The following is a 16,505-nucleotide window of genomic DNA, read 5'->3' on the forward strand; positions in this document are numbered from 1 at the left end:
CACTGTACAAATGAAGTAACTGAAGCAACATCTTTCCCAAGGTCACAAAATGGAGGACTTGGGATTCAAACATAGGTCATCTCACTCCAAAGCCCATGTTCTGAATCAATTCACTCTTTGACCCTTTGCCTCTGAATTAAAAAAAAAAAAAAAATCCTTATAAAAGAAGTTGTTGTGTTTGGAGCACTTCCTCAAAACAGAATCCAAGCTGGGAAAGCATGGTAGGAGTTCCAAGAATGAAATCTGATATTCTTACAGAGGAAGCCCCCTTAATTCCAGCTGTGCCTATTTATAGCAAGAGACAGTCTCAAGGCTCATTGCCAGGCTCAGGTCTAGGTTTCCCAAATGAAAGGAATTCCAAACAAGGAAGAGATGGGCCACAAATACTTATCTGACAGCATTTGGTGCTTTCTAAAATACTGCCCCAAGTCTCCCATATTCCAGGCAAAGCTCTGTGTCCTGAACAGTATAATGATAAACTCCCTGAGGGCAGGGATGTTTCTTTTTTATTTTTATATTCTCAATGTCTAGCACAGTATCTTGCAGAGAGTGGATATAAAATACTTAGCCAGCTTTCCAACTAGATATGTAATTTCTTGTGCATTTATATCCCTTATTAGATGAACTTCCTGAGAATAGGGAATGTTTAAGTTTCAACTTTCTGTGACTAATTAGTTGTGCGATCTTTACCTCTCTGAACCTTTGTGTCTTTATTTGAAATAATCAGATTGGCCTTGCAGGATTGAGGCAGTGCTCAGTAAACACAGATGACAGTTTTCTGTCATTCTCCTATTTCACTCAAGTGTTCAATTTCCATGATGAAAAATGGGAAAATAGGTGGCTTTTACCCTTCTTGATAAAAGCCTCTGAAACTACTTAATTTTTCCCTCACTTCGTGCCTCCCTCCTGCCAGGCTAGGCCTGGACATTCAAAGACCTTCAAGAAGGTGATTAATGAATCAAATTATTAAGTTACTGAATTATTATCTATATAAGGACAAATCGGAAAGTACAGCCCAGGTTTTTTGTGCTCAATTTCCATTATGTTCTTGAAAACCCCAGATGAGTATATGGGATTTGACTGCAAATCAAGAGGAAGAAGAAATTAAGCGGATTTTCTGAAAACTGGGCTTGGTCTTTCACTTTTCAAACGCTCAGCTAGAAATAATCCGAGCATACGCACTGGAGAAATGGCGCTATTTCATAATATTCTAGTGCCTTTAAAATGAAACTATTCCATTCTCAACCCTTGAAACTCTTCCCCACCTGGTTATAGCTTAAAAAGGTGCATAAATCACATTCCTCAGAGAGGTGAGGCTTAGACTCCACCAGGCTGTAAACAAACCCTTAGTCATTTACGGTCACTACAGCCCAAAGGGGAAAAGAAATTCTCAGCTACTCCCCCAAATTTTATGAAATTCATTTCCTTCAAGATTCCCACTCATTACCCTGAGGACTGAATCCTCCCTCCTACCTTTATGAGGTAAAAGACAAATAATGAACAATAGGTATTTCTGAGACATTTTGGTTGATATACTTGTTGATATTTGCTGGGTAGGAACAATCTTAAAGATTAGGGATCCCATGATACTTGGTGGTAAATACTACTTTGCCATGGTTTAGAGTATTTTTTTTTTCTTTTACTACCAAACTCTTTCCTGAAAACTGTGGTAGAATAAAATTTTAACCAAAGCACGGTATTGAAAATGGATATAAGCCCATCATTAACATTTTTAAATTGAGCATTCAAATTGGGCTTACCTCCAGGAAACTAAATTTTTAAAAATATTACTTTTTTTTCTTATTTTAAAAGCAAAATACTGTCACTATAACATTTAAAATTATAGTTTAGAATAGAGGAAGAAAAATGATCTATATTTTTATATCTCTGGATGGTGATTATTTTCTGCCTTGCTATTGGACACACAATATATATGTGTCCTTTGAATTTTTTCTAGCCTCCTTTTTTTCAAAAATGAAATAATAATTTTAAATCTGTTTTCCCCCCTATATTGTGGACATCTTTTCATGTCAGGAAATACTCTTTATTATTAAAGGTTGAATAATATTCTATTCCTCCATATGATGAACATTTAGGTTGTGTCCAGTTTTCCCAATTAGAAACTCTGTTGCTTTGAATATACTTTTAGCAAAGTTTCCATACATCCTTATTGTGTAAACTAATTTTGCTGAAAAGATGAAATTACACAATTCTTAAATTCCTCTCATTCTGGAGGTACATTTTATTAACACTAATAATAACCATTTATTAAATGCCTATCACATGTCAGCCACAAGCTTACTCCTTATATACATTATTTCTCATGTTTACAAGAATCTGTAAAGTAGATGTAAAATATTCCTTCCAGAGTCCCAAAGTACTAAAGCAAGAGAATTTCTGGGAAGAGACAAAAGAAAACAAAACAAAACCATGAAACAAATGGAAAAAACAAAAAACAAAACCAAGTTGTACAGTAATTTTTGTTGGGTTGGCTTCCAGACAAGCAGTAAAATATTCTTTTCAAGATTATAACAGGCATAATTTCAGAGTACTGCATGTTGTTAATGATCCTATATCAGCCGATTTCCTTTAAGGTTGACTGAATTTGGCACTACTAGAAATCATGTGAAATAATAAATTCCATTTATCATTGGGACTCTATTCTAAAGTTCAAAAGATACAGGATTTCTTCTTCAAGCAAAGGCCAGAAACATACCTTCACGCAGTATGTGAAAATCTGGCTGAGTCATACACATTACTACACACAGAAGGAAAAGGTAAGCCAAAGAATTATTGAAATACCAACATTTAAAGCACAATCTTTTCCTTCCTTTTTCCCGGTATACAGGTGAAATGCTTCATGTTGTAAATTGCCAAAAACGGTGTTGTTTGGGTGGGGAAAGATAGCATGGCTAGGAATTTAGTCTCAAAAACACGTTATCTGGTTCTAACAGCAAGTTTTAAGGGGCAATAGTAGGTCGAAACGAAAGGTCTTGACATTTTTTGAGTTTTTCTTAAAAGCATATATATTCAGCATACAAGTGTTCTTTTTGGCCACAACTACTCCTCATTGGAGATTCCATGTCAAGGTGTGGTAAAATTTTCCTGTAAAGGGCCACAGAATAAACACTTAAGGCTTTACAGGCCAGAAAGTCGGTCTCAACCACTGAATACTCTGCAAAAGCAGCCACAGACTATACATATATGAATGAACACAGCTGTGTTCCAGGAAAACGTAATTTATGAACACTAAAATCTGAGTTCCATATAAGTTTCAAATCTTCCTCTTTTTTGAAAAAATGTATAAATATAATAAAAACTATTCTTAGCTTGTGCGGCATACAAAGCAAGCAGTAGGCCAGATGTGGTCCACAGGCCATACGACTCATTCCAGTTCTATGTCATATAGTCATCTATTTGAGGAGAAGGACATTGTGAGTTAAAGAAGACATCTGATCTTTCTTCTGGCATTTCAAGTAAGGGTACAGTTCCCAGATTCCTAGTTTCTCTTCCCTTTAATTGTTTTGAAACAAGGTCTTTAAAAGACCTGATAGGGCTTCCCTGGTGGCGCAGTGGTTGAGAATCTGCCTGCTAATGCAGGAGACACGGGTTCGAGCCCTGGTCTGGGAAGATCCCACATGCCGCGGAGCAACTGGGCCCATGAGCCACAATTACTGAGCCTGCGTGTCTGGAGCCTGTGCTCCGCAACAGGAGAGGCCGCAATAGTGAGAGGCCCGCGCACCGCGATGAAGAGTGGCCCCCACTTGCCGCAACTAGAGAAAGCCCTCGCACAGAAACGAAGACCCAACACAGGCATAAATAATAAATAAATAAATAAATAAAAATTTAAAAAAAAAAAAAAAAAAAAAAAAAAGACCTGATAAATAAGAATTCAAGGTGGAAACAGGCAAAACGGCAGATAAAATATTTTATTTGAATATAAGTATGTCTTCAATTAATCAAAATTTTACTATAACTGAGTTTTTCAAATGACTGGGATTTTAGGAGAAAGAGAAGGGAAGGAAACAATAGAAGAAAAGGCAAATAAGAGAAATGGAGAAAAGGAGTTAAGAGAAGAGAGAAAACAAAAGTGAAGGCAGCATCCTATAGAGAGAAAGATTCAAACAGGTAGAGGGGAGAAAAGCAGAGTTTAGCACATAGTAGGGCGTCAATAAACAGATGTTGAAAAAATGATGCTGTTTACTTGGCGACCGCAACTTGCAGTTCATTGGGCAGAGGCTTTGAAAGCAAACAAGCACACACTATAACCCATCTTTCAAAAAACTATTTTAATTAGGCATGGTTTATAGTTCTTCAAATGCCTTTATCCTTAAACCTCTAGGGAAGAAATTATGCTCTGGACTGGAGTGACTACAGGCCAGATGGTATCAAGTTAAGAACCAGGACTGGAGACCATAACTTTTCCTCCCTATTATAAACCTGTAGATACAAGACTAAAAGAACTAGTACTGATGAAGCATTATGTGACTTGAATTACAAAACTCAAAATGTGTTTATCATGAGATAGTAAGGAGAGGAAATGGACTAGTCCTTTTGAGAAAGATTTTCAATGAAAGTTGAAATAAAGGGAATGCTGTGCTTAGCTCAAGAAGAATCAGGAGGGCTTCCCTGGTGGCACAGTGGTTAAGAATCCACCTGCCAATGCAGGGGACACGAGTTCGAGCCCTGGTCTCGGAAGATCCCACATGCTGCGGAGCAACTAAGCCCGCAAGCCACAACTGCTGAGCCAGCGTGCCACAACTACTGAAGCTCACGCGCCTAGGGCCTGTGCTCCGCAACAAGAGAAACCACCACAATGAGAAGCCTGTGCACCGCAACAAAGAGCGGCCCCCGCTCGCCACAACTAGAGAAAGCCCACGTGCAGCAATGAAGACCCAATGCCGCCAAAAATAAATAAATAAATTAATTAATTAAAAAAAAAAGAATCAGGAAATCAAATAAATATAAATATTTTATTTCCCAAGCATCTTGAGGATTTCCTGTAGCTTTCCTTCATTCAAATATTTCTAGTCATAAAACAGGAGGAAAAAATAGGTGAGACTATCATCAATAATTTTAAATTTGAACCCCTCAGTCTTTAATAGGGCCCCCTCTCCTAATCTATAGCACTTCACCCTCTCTAAACACTACTTATCATACTTGTAGTTATCTTATTCGGTGTCTTCTTCATGAGATTTTGGTCTTGTTAAAGTAGTATAGCATAAGGCTTCAGAGTTGGCTCTGCCACTTATTAGCTGTGTGATCTTTGGCAAGTGTCTTAGCTCTCTGTGTTTCACTCTAACCATCTAAGAAGAGGGCTAATCAGAGTACCCCCTCAGAGGGTCAGTGTGAAGAGTAAGTGAGCTATCATGGAAGACACCCAGTGCATAGCAGGTGCTTGAACAACATTTGTTAAGTAAATAGCTGTTGAATGAATTGAGTGATACTGCTGGTTTTTGTTTGTTTGTTTTGTTTTGTTTTTGGCCATGCCATGCAGCTTGTGGGATCCTAGTTCCCTGACCAGAGACTGAACCTGGGCCCTCGGCAGTGAAAGCGCAGAGTCCCAACCACTGGACCACCAGGGAATTCCCAGATTCTGCTGTTTTCTGGGGAGGGGAAGAAAAGGCTGAGTATTACAGAAGATAAACGGAAATTACATGTCTGCATACAGGATCCCAGAATACAGTTCATCAGTTTTTGGTGGTGAGCATGCTGTATGGTAGGTAGATAGAAATAGAAATACGATGTTGTATTCATGAAACTTATAAACCAATGTTACTTAAAAAAAAAAAAAAAAAAGAATACAGTTCAGAATCGTCCTCTGTCCCAAAGCAGCGGCCATAATGCTTTCCCCAAATGTTTTCTTTCCTTTTCTCTTTTTAAAATCAGCCCTTTTCACCTGTGAGGTGAGAGAATTCAGGAAGGTAGAAGGATGGGCTGAATATGACCCACTTCTGGAAAGATAAAAATAGTTATGTTCAGAAAAACTGGAGAGAAAAACAATTTCAAAATGTTATTAAGTTAATTAAATTTAGACTAGGCCTGAAATATACTAAACAGAACAAAACCCCCCTACTTCTTCAGTTTTGTTCTTTTTTTTTTCCAGCTCTTTTACTTGGATATCTTAAAAGTAACTATAATTAAGTTTTTCTCATAAAAGTCTTTGGAGGGCAACATCATTTTCATTAAATAATGGGAAACAGAAGCATAAGGAAACTAGATCATGAGGTTTCCAATTCTTCAACTGAGGCTGAGTAGCTAAACAGTGGCTAAGAGCTTGGAGTTTTGGTGTCAGATTTCCATTCTACCACTAAATTTTCTCATTAGTAAAATGAGGGACGAGAATAGTCATTATCTTATAGGAGAAAATATGTAAAATGCTTGACACTTAGGAAGCATTCAATAAATAGTAGCCATTATTATTATCAGAACCTTAAGGTCATTACTGATACAGTTTATAGGAATAAACTGTGTATTAAGTGAATTGCCTTCTGGGACCTGCACACCATAGAGAAACTATCGACTTTAACAACCTGCTTGGGGACTCTGTCTCTGGAGGAGAAACAGACCACATTTGGGGAGGTAAGTTGGAGTCCTAAAGTTTCCTGGACCGTCTTTTATACAACTTTTTGTCCATAAATTTTAATTTCCTGTATAATTACTAGGCTTCCCGAATAGTCATTGTTAACTTTTTTATTCTTTGTTTTCCCCATTAAATAATATCTTAATAATTTACACTTTAAAGTTTCAAAAGTACATTCATATAAACTTTCTCATTTGATACTTAAAACCTTGGGAGCTAGATACCACAGTAAGATTAAGCCCAACATGAAGACGAGGAATTGACTCTGGAGATTGAGACTTCCCAAAGTGACGTAGGTAGTAAGTGATGCTACTGAGGTCTCAATTCAGATCTTCAAACTGGAGATTCCACTCTCATTTCGCTATCCTATACCATCCTACCATCAGTGCATACCCACAACTAGGTAAGGCTGGTATCTAATTTTCATTGTCTGATATTTTAGGACAGACACATTATTGCTCGTATCTTCAAGGCTAATCTAGAGTATAGAGGCTCAGAGTACAGACAAAGGTTCAAAAAGAATGGAGCAACGATTTGTGTGTCAACAGGCACCTGACACACACTTCCTTCTTTCTACTGTGACCTCTAACTGCTCTTTCCACACTTTCATAAGAGGAGATTCCTTAAGTACAATATATTATCATAACAATTATAATCCCTTTATTGATAATATAAACCCAGACAGTTTATCTGTATGAGGAACATGTCCACACCCTAAAATCAATAGTTTGGGTTGTAACAAACTTAATAAAAATAAACTGTAAACAGAAAAACATCTCCACCAACGTAAGCCAAACATTTAACAACTTGATCTACTCCATGGGTGTCTTTATCTCCCTGCTTCCTTTTTCTTTCAACAAATATTTTTGCAAACCTACTATGCACTTGACCCTGAACTTATTACAGTGATGAAGGACACAATCTCTGCTTTCAGAAGCTCTCCTGGTCTAACAAAGGTGATTATAATTGATGTTTATAATACTGTGCAATAAACGTTATGACAGAGGTAGGCACAAGATGCCGGGCAGACACAGAGGAGAGGTGCTCATTTTTTCTGGTTACAGTAATATTCAGGAAAATGTTTTTCCACATCTTCTTAAAAAACAGACTTTGAATCCAATCTTTATCACTTTATCAACATTAAAAATTTTTTTCTTCAAAGCTGACCAGGTGATCAGTGACTCTGTCTTTTACAGTTTACAAGTTACACCATCAGGTGGAACCAATAACCTATTTAATTATAAAAAATTATATAAATGCCAACTTTTGTAGACTTGGTTGTCATTTGAGTTAATCTATGACCATTGATGGTTTAACTCAAATTAATTATTAAATAAGTTACAAAGTTCTCCCCAATCTGGTCGGCTGTAACAACTGAAATAAACAAATCAGTCCCTTGATTCTGCTTATTTTCAGGCGTTCTTCCGAAGGGATTTATTCTGTTGACATGGCTCTTAATTATAACCATACATTTCTTTGCAACCCACCTGCATTATTTCATTAGAAAGCGAATGCACTGGCTTTAAGAAAAACTAGTCTTGCCCTAGGTTTGGTCATATTTATGTTCCTAAGACTAATTATCAGCAAAATCATAAAGGGACAGTTTGGGCTTTTATATTCCACTGCTTCTCTCAGAAGCAGCTCTCTGGAGCTGTCTAGCCAGGAGGTCTTGATTGAAGCCAGGTTCCTTGGGGCTTTATTTACTGTCTCTCACCTTCAGTGAAGTACTGATGTTTGACAAGTTCCTCCTTTTGGGTATGCAATTTGGAAGCAGCTCTAGGATAGGTAAAATGATTTGGAAAATCAGCCCAAGTTTGAACCTCGTTCACAGGTGTGGGTGATTTTTCCACTCTGAGCCTCCGTTTTCTTGCTGTAAAGTGGTAGATAATGACACTCTCCTTGTGGAGCTGCTAGAGGATTGTATTCGATACTGCTTTCAAAGCATTTAGGCTGTATTTGGCATATGGCAAGCACTCGATAAATTCTATTTAATAAATTCTAGTAGTGGCTTTCCTACCAGTGTCAGGTCTCTAAGGCGTACATTTTTAAAAAGGTGACAGCAGGACTTCCCTGGTGGCACAGTGGTTAAGAATCCGCCTGCCAATGCAGGGGACATGGGTTCGAGTCCTGGTCCAGGAAGAGCCCACATGCCGCGGAGCAGCTAAGCCAGTGAGCCACAACTACTGAGTCTGAGCTCTAGAGCCTGCGAGCCACAACTACTGAGCCCGCGTGCCACGAGCCCATGCTCCGCAACAAGAGAAGCCACTGCAATGAGAAGCCCACGCACTGCAATGAAGAGTAGCCCCCACTCGCCGCAACTAGAGAAAGCCTGCGCTCAGCAACGAAGACCCAACACAGCCAAAAATAAAAAAAAATAAAAAAAAAAAAAAGGTGACAGTGACCAAGCAAAATTTTGTTTGTATATATGATTTTCAGAGGAAAGGGTGCACAGTTTTCAATAGATTTTAAAAAGACTTCTGTCTAAAAAGTAGTGTAGAACCAACAAAAAGAATTTAGGAGTGAAAGCTGTTCTGTGACCATGAAAGACAACTAACATTAAGTACAAAGATCATGTTTATTCCCAAAGAACTTCTACAGATTTCCCACTGCAGTTTCACCAAACTTCTAACATTGTCCTCACAGTCCTTTAGTTTCCCACCAGGACATCAGGGTACATATGAAAGGATCCTGCCTACCTTCCTTTCTAGCGAGAGACAACTGACTACCAAAGAGGCGGACTGCACAATTTTTATACGGGCAGGTTTTAGAATCAGTCAAACCCAGACTTCAAATATGCCTCCATTACTTATAAACTGTGTGACTTTAAAGTAATTTAACTTCTCTGAGTATCAGTTTCTTCAAGTACATCCTCTCTGTCACACTCCTGATTTGGGAAAATAACTGTCCAAGGTACAGAAAAGAGGAATAAAGATTTCTGTAATTCTTTTGATGTTCCTGGGGAGGAACTAAAGACAAAGATTGCTGGGGAAAGGAAACGGGGACATAAGGGATCGGTGGACAAGGTTGGCATTACACATAATCAGAATAAATGAGTCCAGTATAGTGTTCTTTGTGGGGTGCTGGAAAAGCCCACCCAGTCCCCTAAACTTCTTTCACTATGTCATTCTGTCTGAAATTCCATCCTTAGAAATAATTCCTTTGGATCACTAAGAGCCCCGGGGAGGCAACTAGTACTCCCAAATGGTTTATTGCCTCTCTTTATGAATCCCCCCTCCCCCGCAAGGATAGCCAATAAAGGTTCTAGGTGATAGGCCTCTCAAGGGTACTAGTACCTTCACAGGGGAACAAACTGAGTCACTCACACAATTTCCGCCTTCAAGACTGGGAAGGGGGACTTCCCTGGTAGCGCAGTGGTTGAGAATCTGCCTGCCAATTCAGGAGACACGGGTTCGAGCCCTGGTCTGGGAAGATCCCACATGCCACGAAGCAACTGGGCCCATGAGCCACAATTACTGAGCCTGCGCATCTGGAGCCTCTGCTCCGCAACAAGAGTCCGCGATAGTGAGAGGCCCGCGCACCGCGATGAAGAGTGGCCCCCACTTGCCGCAACTAGAGAAAGCCCTCGCACAGAAACGAAGACCCAACACGGCCATAAATAAATAAATAAATAAATAAAAATTAAAAAAAAAAAAAAAGACTGGGAAGGGCCTGGTAGGGTGGGGAACTTACAGTTCCTTGTGAGGGACAAAAGTCCGGAAGGCGAGGTTTCTAGACCAAAGGAAGTGGAGGGGCCAGAATGGGGCCAGAAAGTGAAGCTGGAAAGAGATACAGGAAGGATGCTAAAAAGAGACTTCCTTCTTTTCTTCCGCAAATGTGTCGGGAACATGTGGCGAAACTACACAGGTCGGTCTTGCGGCTTAATAGGAAATTGGCAGGGGTGGGGGGTAGGAGTTCTTTCTAGTTCGGGAGGACGGCTGCGCACTCTGGGGGTGGGCGAGGTTTGGGTAAAGGAGCTGGCCTCCGATGGGGCGGGAAGGAAGGGGGAGTGGGACGAAGACGCAGGCTCCCGGGTGTGGCGTGCAGGTCTGGGCCCGGCTCCACCACTCGCTGGCCGCCAGTCACACAGGCACGTCCTCGTCCGCGTGCATGCCACGAGATAATGAGCGGAAAGCGCTGGCACAGGGCCTGGCATCTGGCAGCCGCTGGATAACGCGAGCCCCTGCTCTGGCTGTGGGCACTGGAGACGCGCCCTCTGTTGCAGTGTCCACAGTGTGCCGGGCACTGGGCTTGCACTCAGCACCCTAACATCCCTAAACCTGACCCCCAGCCCGCGAAGTAGAGCTCGTCATTCTCAGTGTACAAGTGGGGAAACCGCGGTTTTGAGCAGCGGTTGCTCGGCTAAGAAACATCCGAGACCTTCCTGGGACCTTTGGGCTAAGGCTCGTTCTCGAGGGGAATGTTAAGGGGCGGCGGGTGACCCCAAGGGCCTCGCCAGGGGCACAGGGCTCACCCTTGAAGGAGTCGGGAAGCCGCCGGGCTTGGGCTTCTGCTGATGGCCGCTTGTCAGACATGATGCCCGAACCGGAGTCGCTACTCTCAGGTAGCTGTCGCCAGGGCCAGAGCGGGAGCGGCGAGGAATGCCCGGAGGCGACCCAGGAGCCTGAGACCCAGCCAGCAGTCCCACCCACTGCCCGCGGCCTGGCCAATCGACGCCCAGGACCGAGGAGGACACGCCCCCACCCTCCACCGCCCTCCCCTCCCGCGCGGCACCTTCTGGGGAGCTTCCCGCTATCCCAGGGCTGAGGGGCGTGGCCTGAGGGGCGAGGCACCCCTGAGGCGGGGGTCCGGGTCGGGGGCAGCACCGGAAGGGTGGGACGGTGCCGGAAGGGAGGGGCGGAGGCCACAGGGCTGGGAATTGCGGCTGAAGAGACAGGGGAGGGGGTTGAGAGGATGGCCTGAGAAAAGGCTACGAAGAAGAAAAAGGCGCCCCTTCTGGGCAGACGAATTAGAAGAAAATGGTGCCCTCCTTGGGCGGGGTAGGGTCCGAGTGAAGGGAGGAGGCAGAGAGGCACCTGTGTGGCCAGAGTGAGGGCGCCGCGCCCAGCCCTAGACTGGGAGCACCCATGGTGTGAGGGGAAGAAAGCGGCGCGACCACCCTCGAGCCCAAGGGAGTGAATTCGAGTGTGGTGCCCTTTATTCAAATAAAATCCTTTCCGAGCCCTTGCCGTCGCCAAGCAGCGTGCTCATTGCTAGGGACGGAGCGGGCAAGGAGCAGACACGGGGCCCGCCCTCGTGGAGTTGACACAGGTAACAAGCAAGTAAACAAATCATTATACGTGAGGAAGAGCGCGACGAAGGGCACGGGGGACTCAGAGGATAGCCGAGGGCAGGTACTCTAGTTAAGGGGACAAGGGAAGGCCGCTGTAAGGAGGTGGCATTGAGGTGTGACCTGAAAGATGAGAAGGAGCCACCCTTGAGAAGGGGGACTGGCGGGGCGGGAGGTCGGAAAGGGAATCCCTGGCGGAGGGAAAAGCACAGCCAAGAGTATTCCCCACCTCACGCTTTGTGCTGGGTGGTGGCTGAAACCTCACCTTTGAAAACCAGGCTGTGTTTTATTCTCGATAAAACTTGTCCGAATGCAAACGTTCAAAGTATGGTGATGCACACAAGCAGGTACACTTTTAAAAACATTTCATGCTGTAATAAATACAGATTCTCAGGAAGTTGCAAAGGCAGTGCAGAGAGGTTATAGGTACCCTCTACCCAGTTTCCCCCAATAGTTACGTCTTACTTATACGTAGTCTCAAAGCCAGGAAATTGACAGTGGCGCAAATGTATATATAGTTCTATGCCATTTTGCCTCAAGCATAGATTTGTACAACCACCACTACAGTCAAATACAGAGCTATTCCATCACCACAAATTTCTCCCTTTGGCCTTATAATATCTGACACTTTGTGGTGTTTGGGTAATTGAAATGGTAGACTTTCTCTCTAGTTTTAGGTCTGGAGCCTTGTGGTTGTCACGGTAGAAAGTGGAGCACACACGATTGTAACAGGTGTTAAGAGAGTGGCTGATCATCGTTGCTTTGGGGTACAGACACTAGGGTGTGGTTCAAGGCTAATGCAGAGCTCTCAAGTTGATCTCCAGTCACGTGTGGGAAAGAACTGCTTATATTCCTGGGGGTGGAGTACAGCTTGTGCAGTCACTTGGTTTATAAGCCTTCTGGAGAAGATAAGGAGGGGGAGTACAGTTATTTAATGATCCTTTCTCTCAATTATCCTGGAGAAAGTCCACAGCTTCATTTTTTCCATTCCACAACGAATAAGCCCCAGAGGCATGAACTTCCTGTTTATGCCGCGGTTCCCAGGAATGAGGAGCAAATGCACAGGCAGCTAATTAAAACTTTTAATAAAGGAGGGCTTGATTACAAATTGCATAATCAATTTGTGAAAAAGTATTTAGCTTGCATTTTTGCTGGAAAGGAAAATATTTCAAAATGAATTTAATGTTTGTACTCCTGCCTGCTGCCTTGATTCAATTCTCAAGGCAATTCCAACAGCATCACTTCTGGAGAATTAGAAAAGAGGCTTCACCCTTTGGGACAAAGACTTTGGTAAACACTTGTTGGCCCTGGTTTCAGATTGCATCAGTTCGGGAGCTAATTCCAGGCCCCAAACTGAGAACAAGATTTGACTTGATTTTTAGATTACTTTCAGAATAGATGGGAATTTACAGATTTAGATTTTAAAATGCTGAATTTCACTTGCCCATGAAACTGTTGTATTCTGGCTTTCTTATGCATATTCTGTATAAATGTATTGATTAAATGTACTTTAAAAATAAATATTATTGTATCACCCTCTCCCTTTGGGGGAATTTCTAGTCCTAAAATTTCTTCCAGTAGTGATTAGAAGGTAGAATGTTTTTTGAGAACTTTATGCTTTAAAAACTGAGACTTATTATATAAAATTACAAATAATTTGAAGAGAGAAAGAATTACTTCTCGTATCATTGCCTCTAACAGAACTATTATCATTTTGGTGAATTTTTCCTCTAGCTGTTATTTAAAGTATATTTGCATGTAAGTTAAAATCAGAGTATTTATTCCATATTTCTTTCATGTTTTATTTTGCTGTTATTTCCCTAGCATATGCAGGGTACCAAATTAAGTATTGATTGATGGTGACAGTGACGACATTAAGACATGGAGATGGGTTTGAGACAGACATGCACCATGAGTTCATAATTGAATAAGTCAGAAGGAAATTTAGTCTTTTTCCTGTGTCCATGTAAGAAATGCTTTAAGAACAACAGAGGAAAGTCCTTATTTATTTTCTTTTCCTTTAAATTATGATTCCAGGCTGTTCACAGTGACTGCAGTGAAATCAGCTAACCAAATGCTTTTGAGGGAACAGCAGTACCAGCAAGCTATGTCTGTTTGTGGCATTTTCAGCAGGATGGGTCTAACTAGGTTGATCTGTTTCTCTGTGTGGACTAATTCACATTTATTGTATTACAGCAGCATTTTTGTCTTCTTAACTCTTCTGTTCTTCAGGAAATTACTCCGGAACTGAATCATAGCAGGAATTTCGCCAGTGGATTTTGTACCTTTGGGCTGTGGCAGCAGACCAATTACACCACAGCACTTGGTAAGAGCACTGGGTGTTTGTGTCCTCAGGTCTTATGAAAATAAAAAGCATTACTGAAACATTGGTGGTATTTAATAGAGTCATCTATGGCAAGAATTTTATTAATCTGCTTTATTTATCAGTTCACAAAGCAAATATTTATTGAACACCTATTATGTGCCAGGCATTGTTGCAGGTGCTTGGGATAAAACTATGAACAAAAAAGACAAAAATTCTTGCCCTCATGGAGTTTTCTTTCTGGTATTCCTTTCCACATGTATTAGTTTGCTAGGGTTTACATAACAAAGTACCACAGACTGGGTGGCTTAAACATCAGAAGTATATTTTTTTTACACCACAGACTGGGCGGCTTAAACATCAGAAGTATATTTTTCTTACAGTTCTGGAAGTGAGAAGTCCAAGATCAAGGTTCAGCAGAGTTGGTTTCTTCTAACGGGCCTGAGGAAAGCATCTGTTCCGGGTCTCTCTCTTTGACTTGTAGATAACTGTCTTCTTCCTGTGTTTTCACATCGTCTTCTCTTTGTACACTTCTGTGTCCAAATTTCCTCTTCTTATAAGGGCACCAGTCGTATTGGATTAGGGCCCACCCTAATGACCTCATTTTAACTGAATTACCTCTTTAAAGACCCTACCTCCAAATACAGTCACATTCTAAGGTCCCAGGGTTTAGGATTTCGACATATGAATTTTGGGGGAACACAGTTCAGCTCATAATACCACATATGACTATGGTGTATTCAAATCTTTGTCCTGCTTGTTTTCTCATATTAATATCTCTGAGGTATTCAAAGTCATGTATGTTTCCCTGTTAAATGTATCCAGGTAACCTATAATTATGAGTGATTATTTTTCTAGACATGATTTATTTTTAATAAATACTGAAAGGAAAGTTCTTGGTTAGGAAGGATTACTCTGCTAGGAATGTTGCTCCATCTAGTGGCTGCTATATTCAACTACTTCTGTCAAAGTTATAAAAATGAATAAAGGGGCACTATGTTGGAGAAAGGGTTCTCTTTTCAACAGGCTATTATTCACAGGGCACTAAGGATTCATGATAAAAAATATTTTTTCCATCACTGTATGTGGAATGAAAGAGAGGTCTACATAATGACACTATTTTTAATAATTCAAGTAATATCAGTACCATCATTTACTATCACTACCAGTTACTGTTTATTTTTTATCTCCTTGAGGAAACTGAGGCTCGGTTTACTCCCTTGCCCAAGATCTCACAGATTATAAGTAGTGTTTGTTCCAAGTCTATATGACTTCAGAGTTTAAGCTCTTAATCATTCAGGATAAATAAAAAGAAACAAAAAGACTCAAACATTTTGTAATGCATTCCTAATAAGTGACACATCTAAGCATACACCTAAATGAATACTCACGTTTGTCTTCAATCTTGATATATACTTAACCTTTATCTTGAAATGATACTTTATTGTTCAGTGTTTGTATCGTCGTTGATGTGCTGTGTCAAAGTGTGTCTGTCTGTCCTAGATAATGAATTTATAAAGGACACAATCCACAACCAGGTCAGTATCTTATAGTTTATTTATTGCATACCTTGAATTACAGCGAACATTTAAAATAACTATTAAAAAGTTTGGATTTTTTTGGTAATTTTAAAGAATAATTTTTGTTTTTCTATTATACAAGTTGAATGGGGCAGCTAACTTGCCTGGAAACATCAGGAAATGCTTCTGCAGAAAGCTGAGTTCGGTAGGATAAATACAAGTTAGAAAAGGATGCCTTAGGAATACAGAGAAGCCCTTGTAACTGCATGGGAGTATGACAGAGTTTGACATTTTTGGGGAAATGTAAGTAGTCAGATATGCAGGGAGTGGGAGTGATAAGAGGTGACAGTGGACTAAAAGGCATATGCCAAACTGAGAAGGAAATTATGAAGCCATAAGTTATGGAATATCTTAACAAGAGAGGTGGAATGAACCCTTCTTATCAAAAGATCATGTAATAGACAATCTGAATAGGCCTTTATCTATTAAAGAAATTGAATAAGTAATAATCTTCTAAAACAGAAAGTCCAGGCCCAGAAGGGGTCACTGGTGATTTCTACCAAACATTTAAGAAAGAAATTATACCAATTCTCTACAGTCTCTTCCATAAGACAGAAGCAGAAGGAGTACTTCCTAACTCATTCTATGAGGCCAGGATTACTCTAATATCAAAATCAGACAATGACATTACATAAAAGAAAACTACAGACCAGTATCTCTCATGAACATAGGTGCAAAAGTTCTCAACAAAATATTAGCAAATGGAATCCAACAATGTATAAAAGAATTATA

General features: G+C 40.8%; 1 protein-coding gene across 1 annotated transcript in view; it reads right to left on the reverse strand.

Moving 5' to 3' along the window:
* Positions 1 to 11,192, reverse strand: part of STOM (stomatin) — a 28,558-nt gene extending 17,366 nt beyond the window's left edge. Inside the window, exon 1 of the mRNA XM_059925518.1 lies at positions 11,055 to 11,192. Coding sequence (XP_059781501.1) covers positions 11,055 to 11,115 — 61 coding nt within the window. The 5' untranslated portion in view covers positions 11,116 to 11,192. The remainder of the gene's footprint in view (positions 1 to 11,054) is intronic.
* Between the last annotated feature and the right edge of the window lie 5,313 nt (positions 11,193 to 16,505).

The sequence above is a fragment of the Balaenoptera ricei genome, chromosome 6 (genome assembly GCF_028023285.1).
Source record: "Balaenoptera ricei isolate mBalRic1 chromosome 6, mBalRic1.hap2, whole genome shotgun sequence".
Lineage (NCBI taxonomy): Eukaryota > Metazoa > Chordata > Mammalia > Artiodactyla > Balaenopteridae > Balaenoptera > Balaenoptera ricei.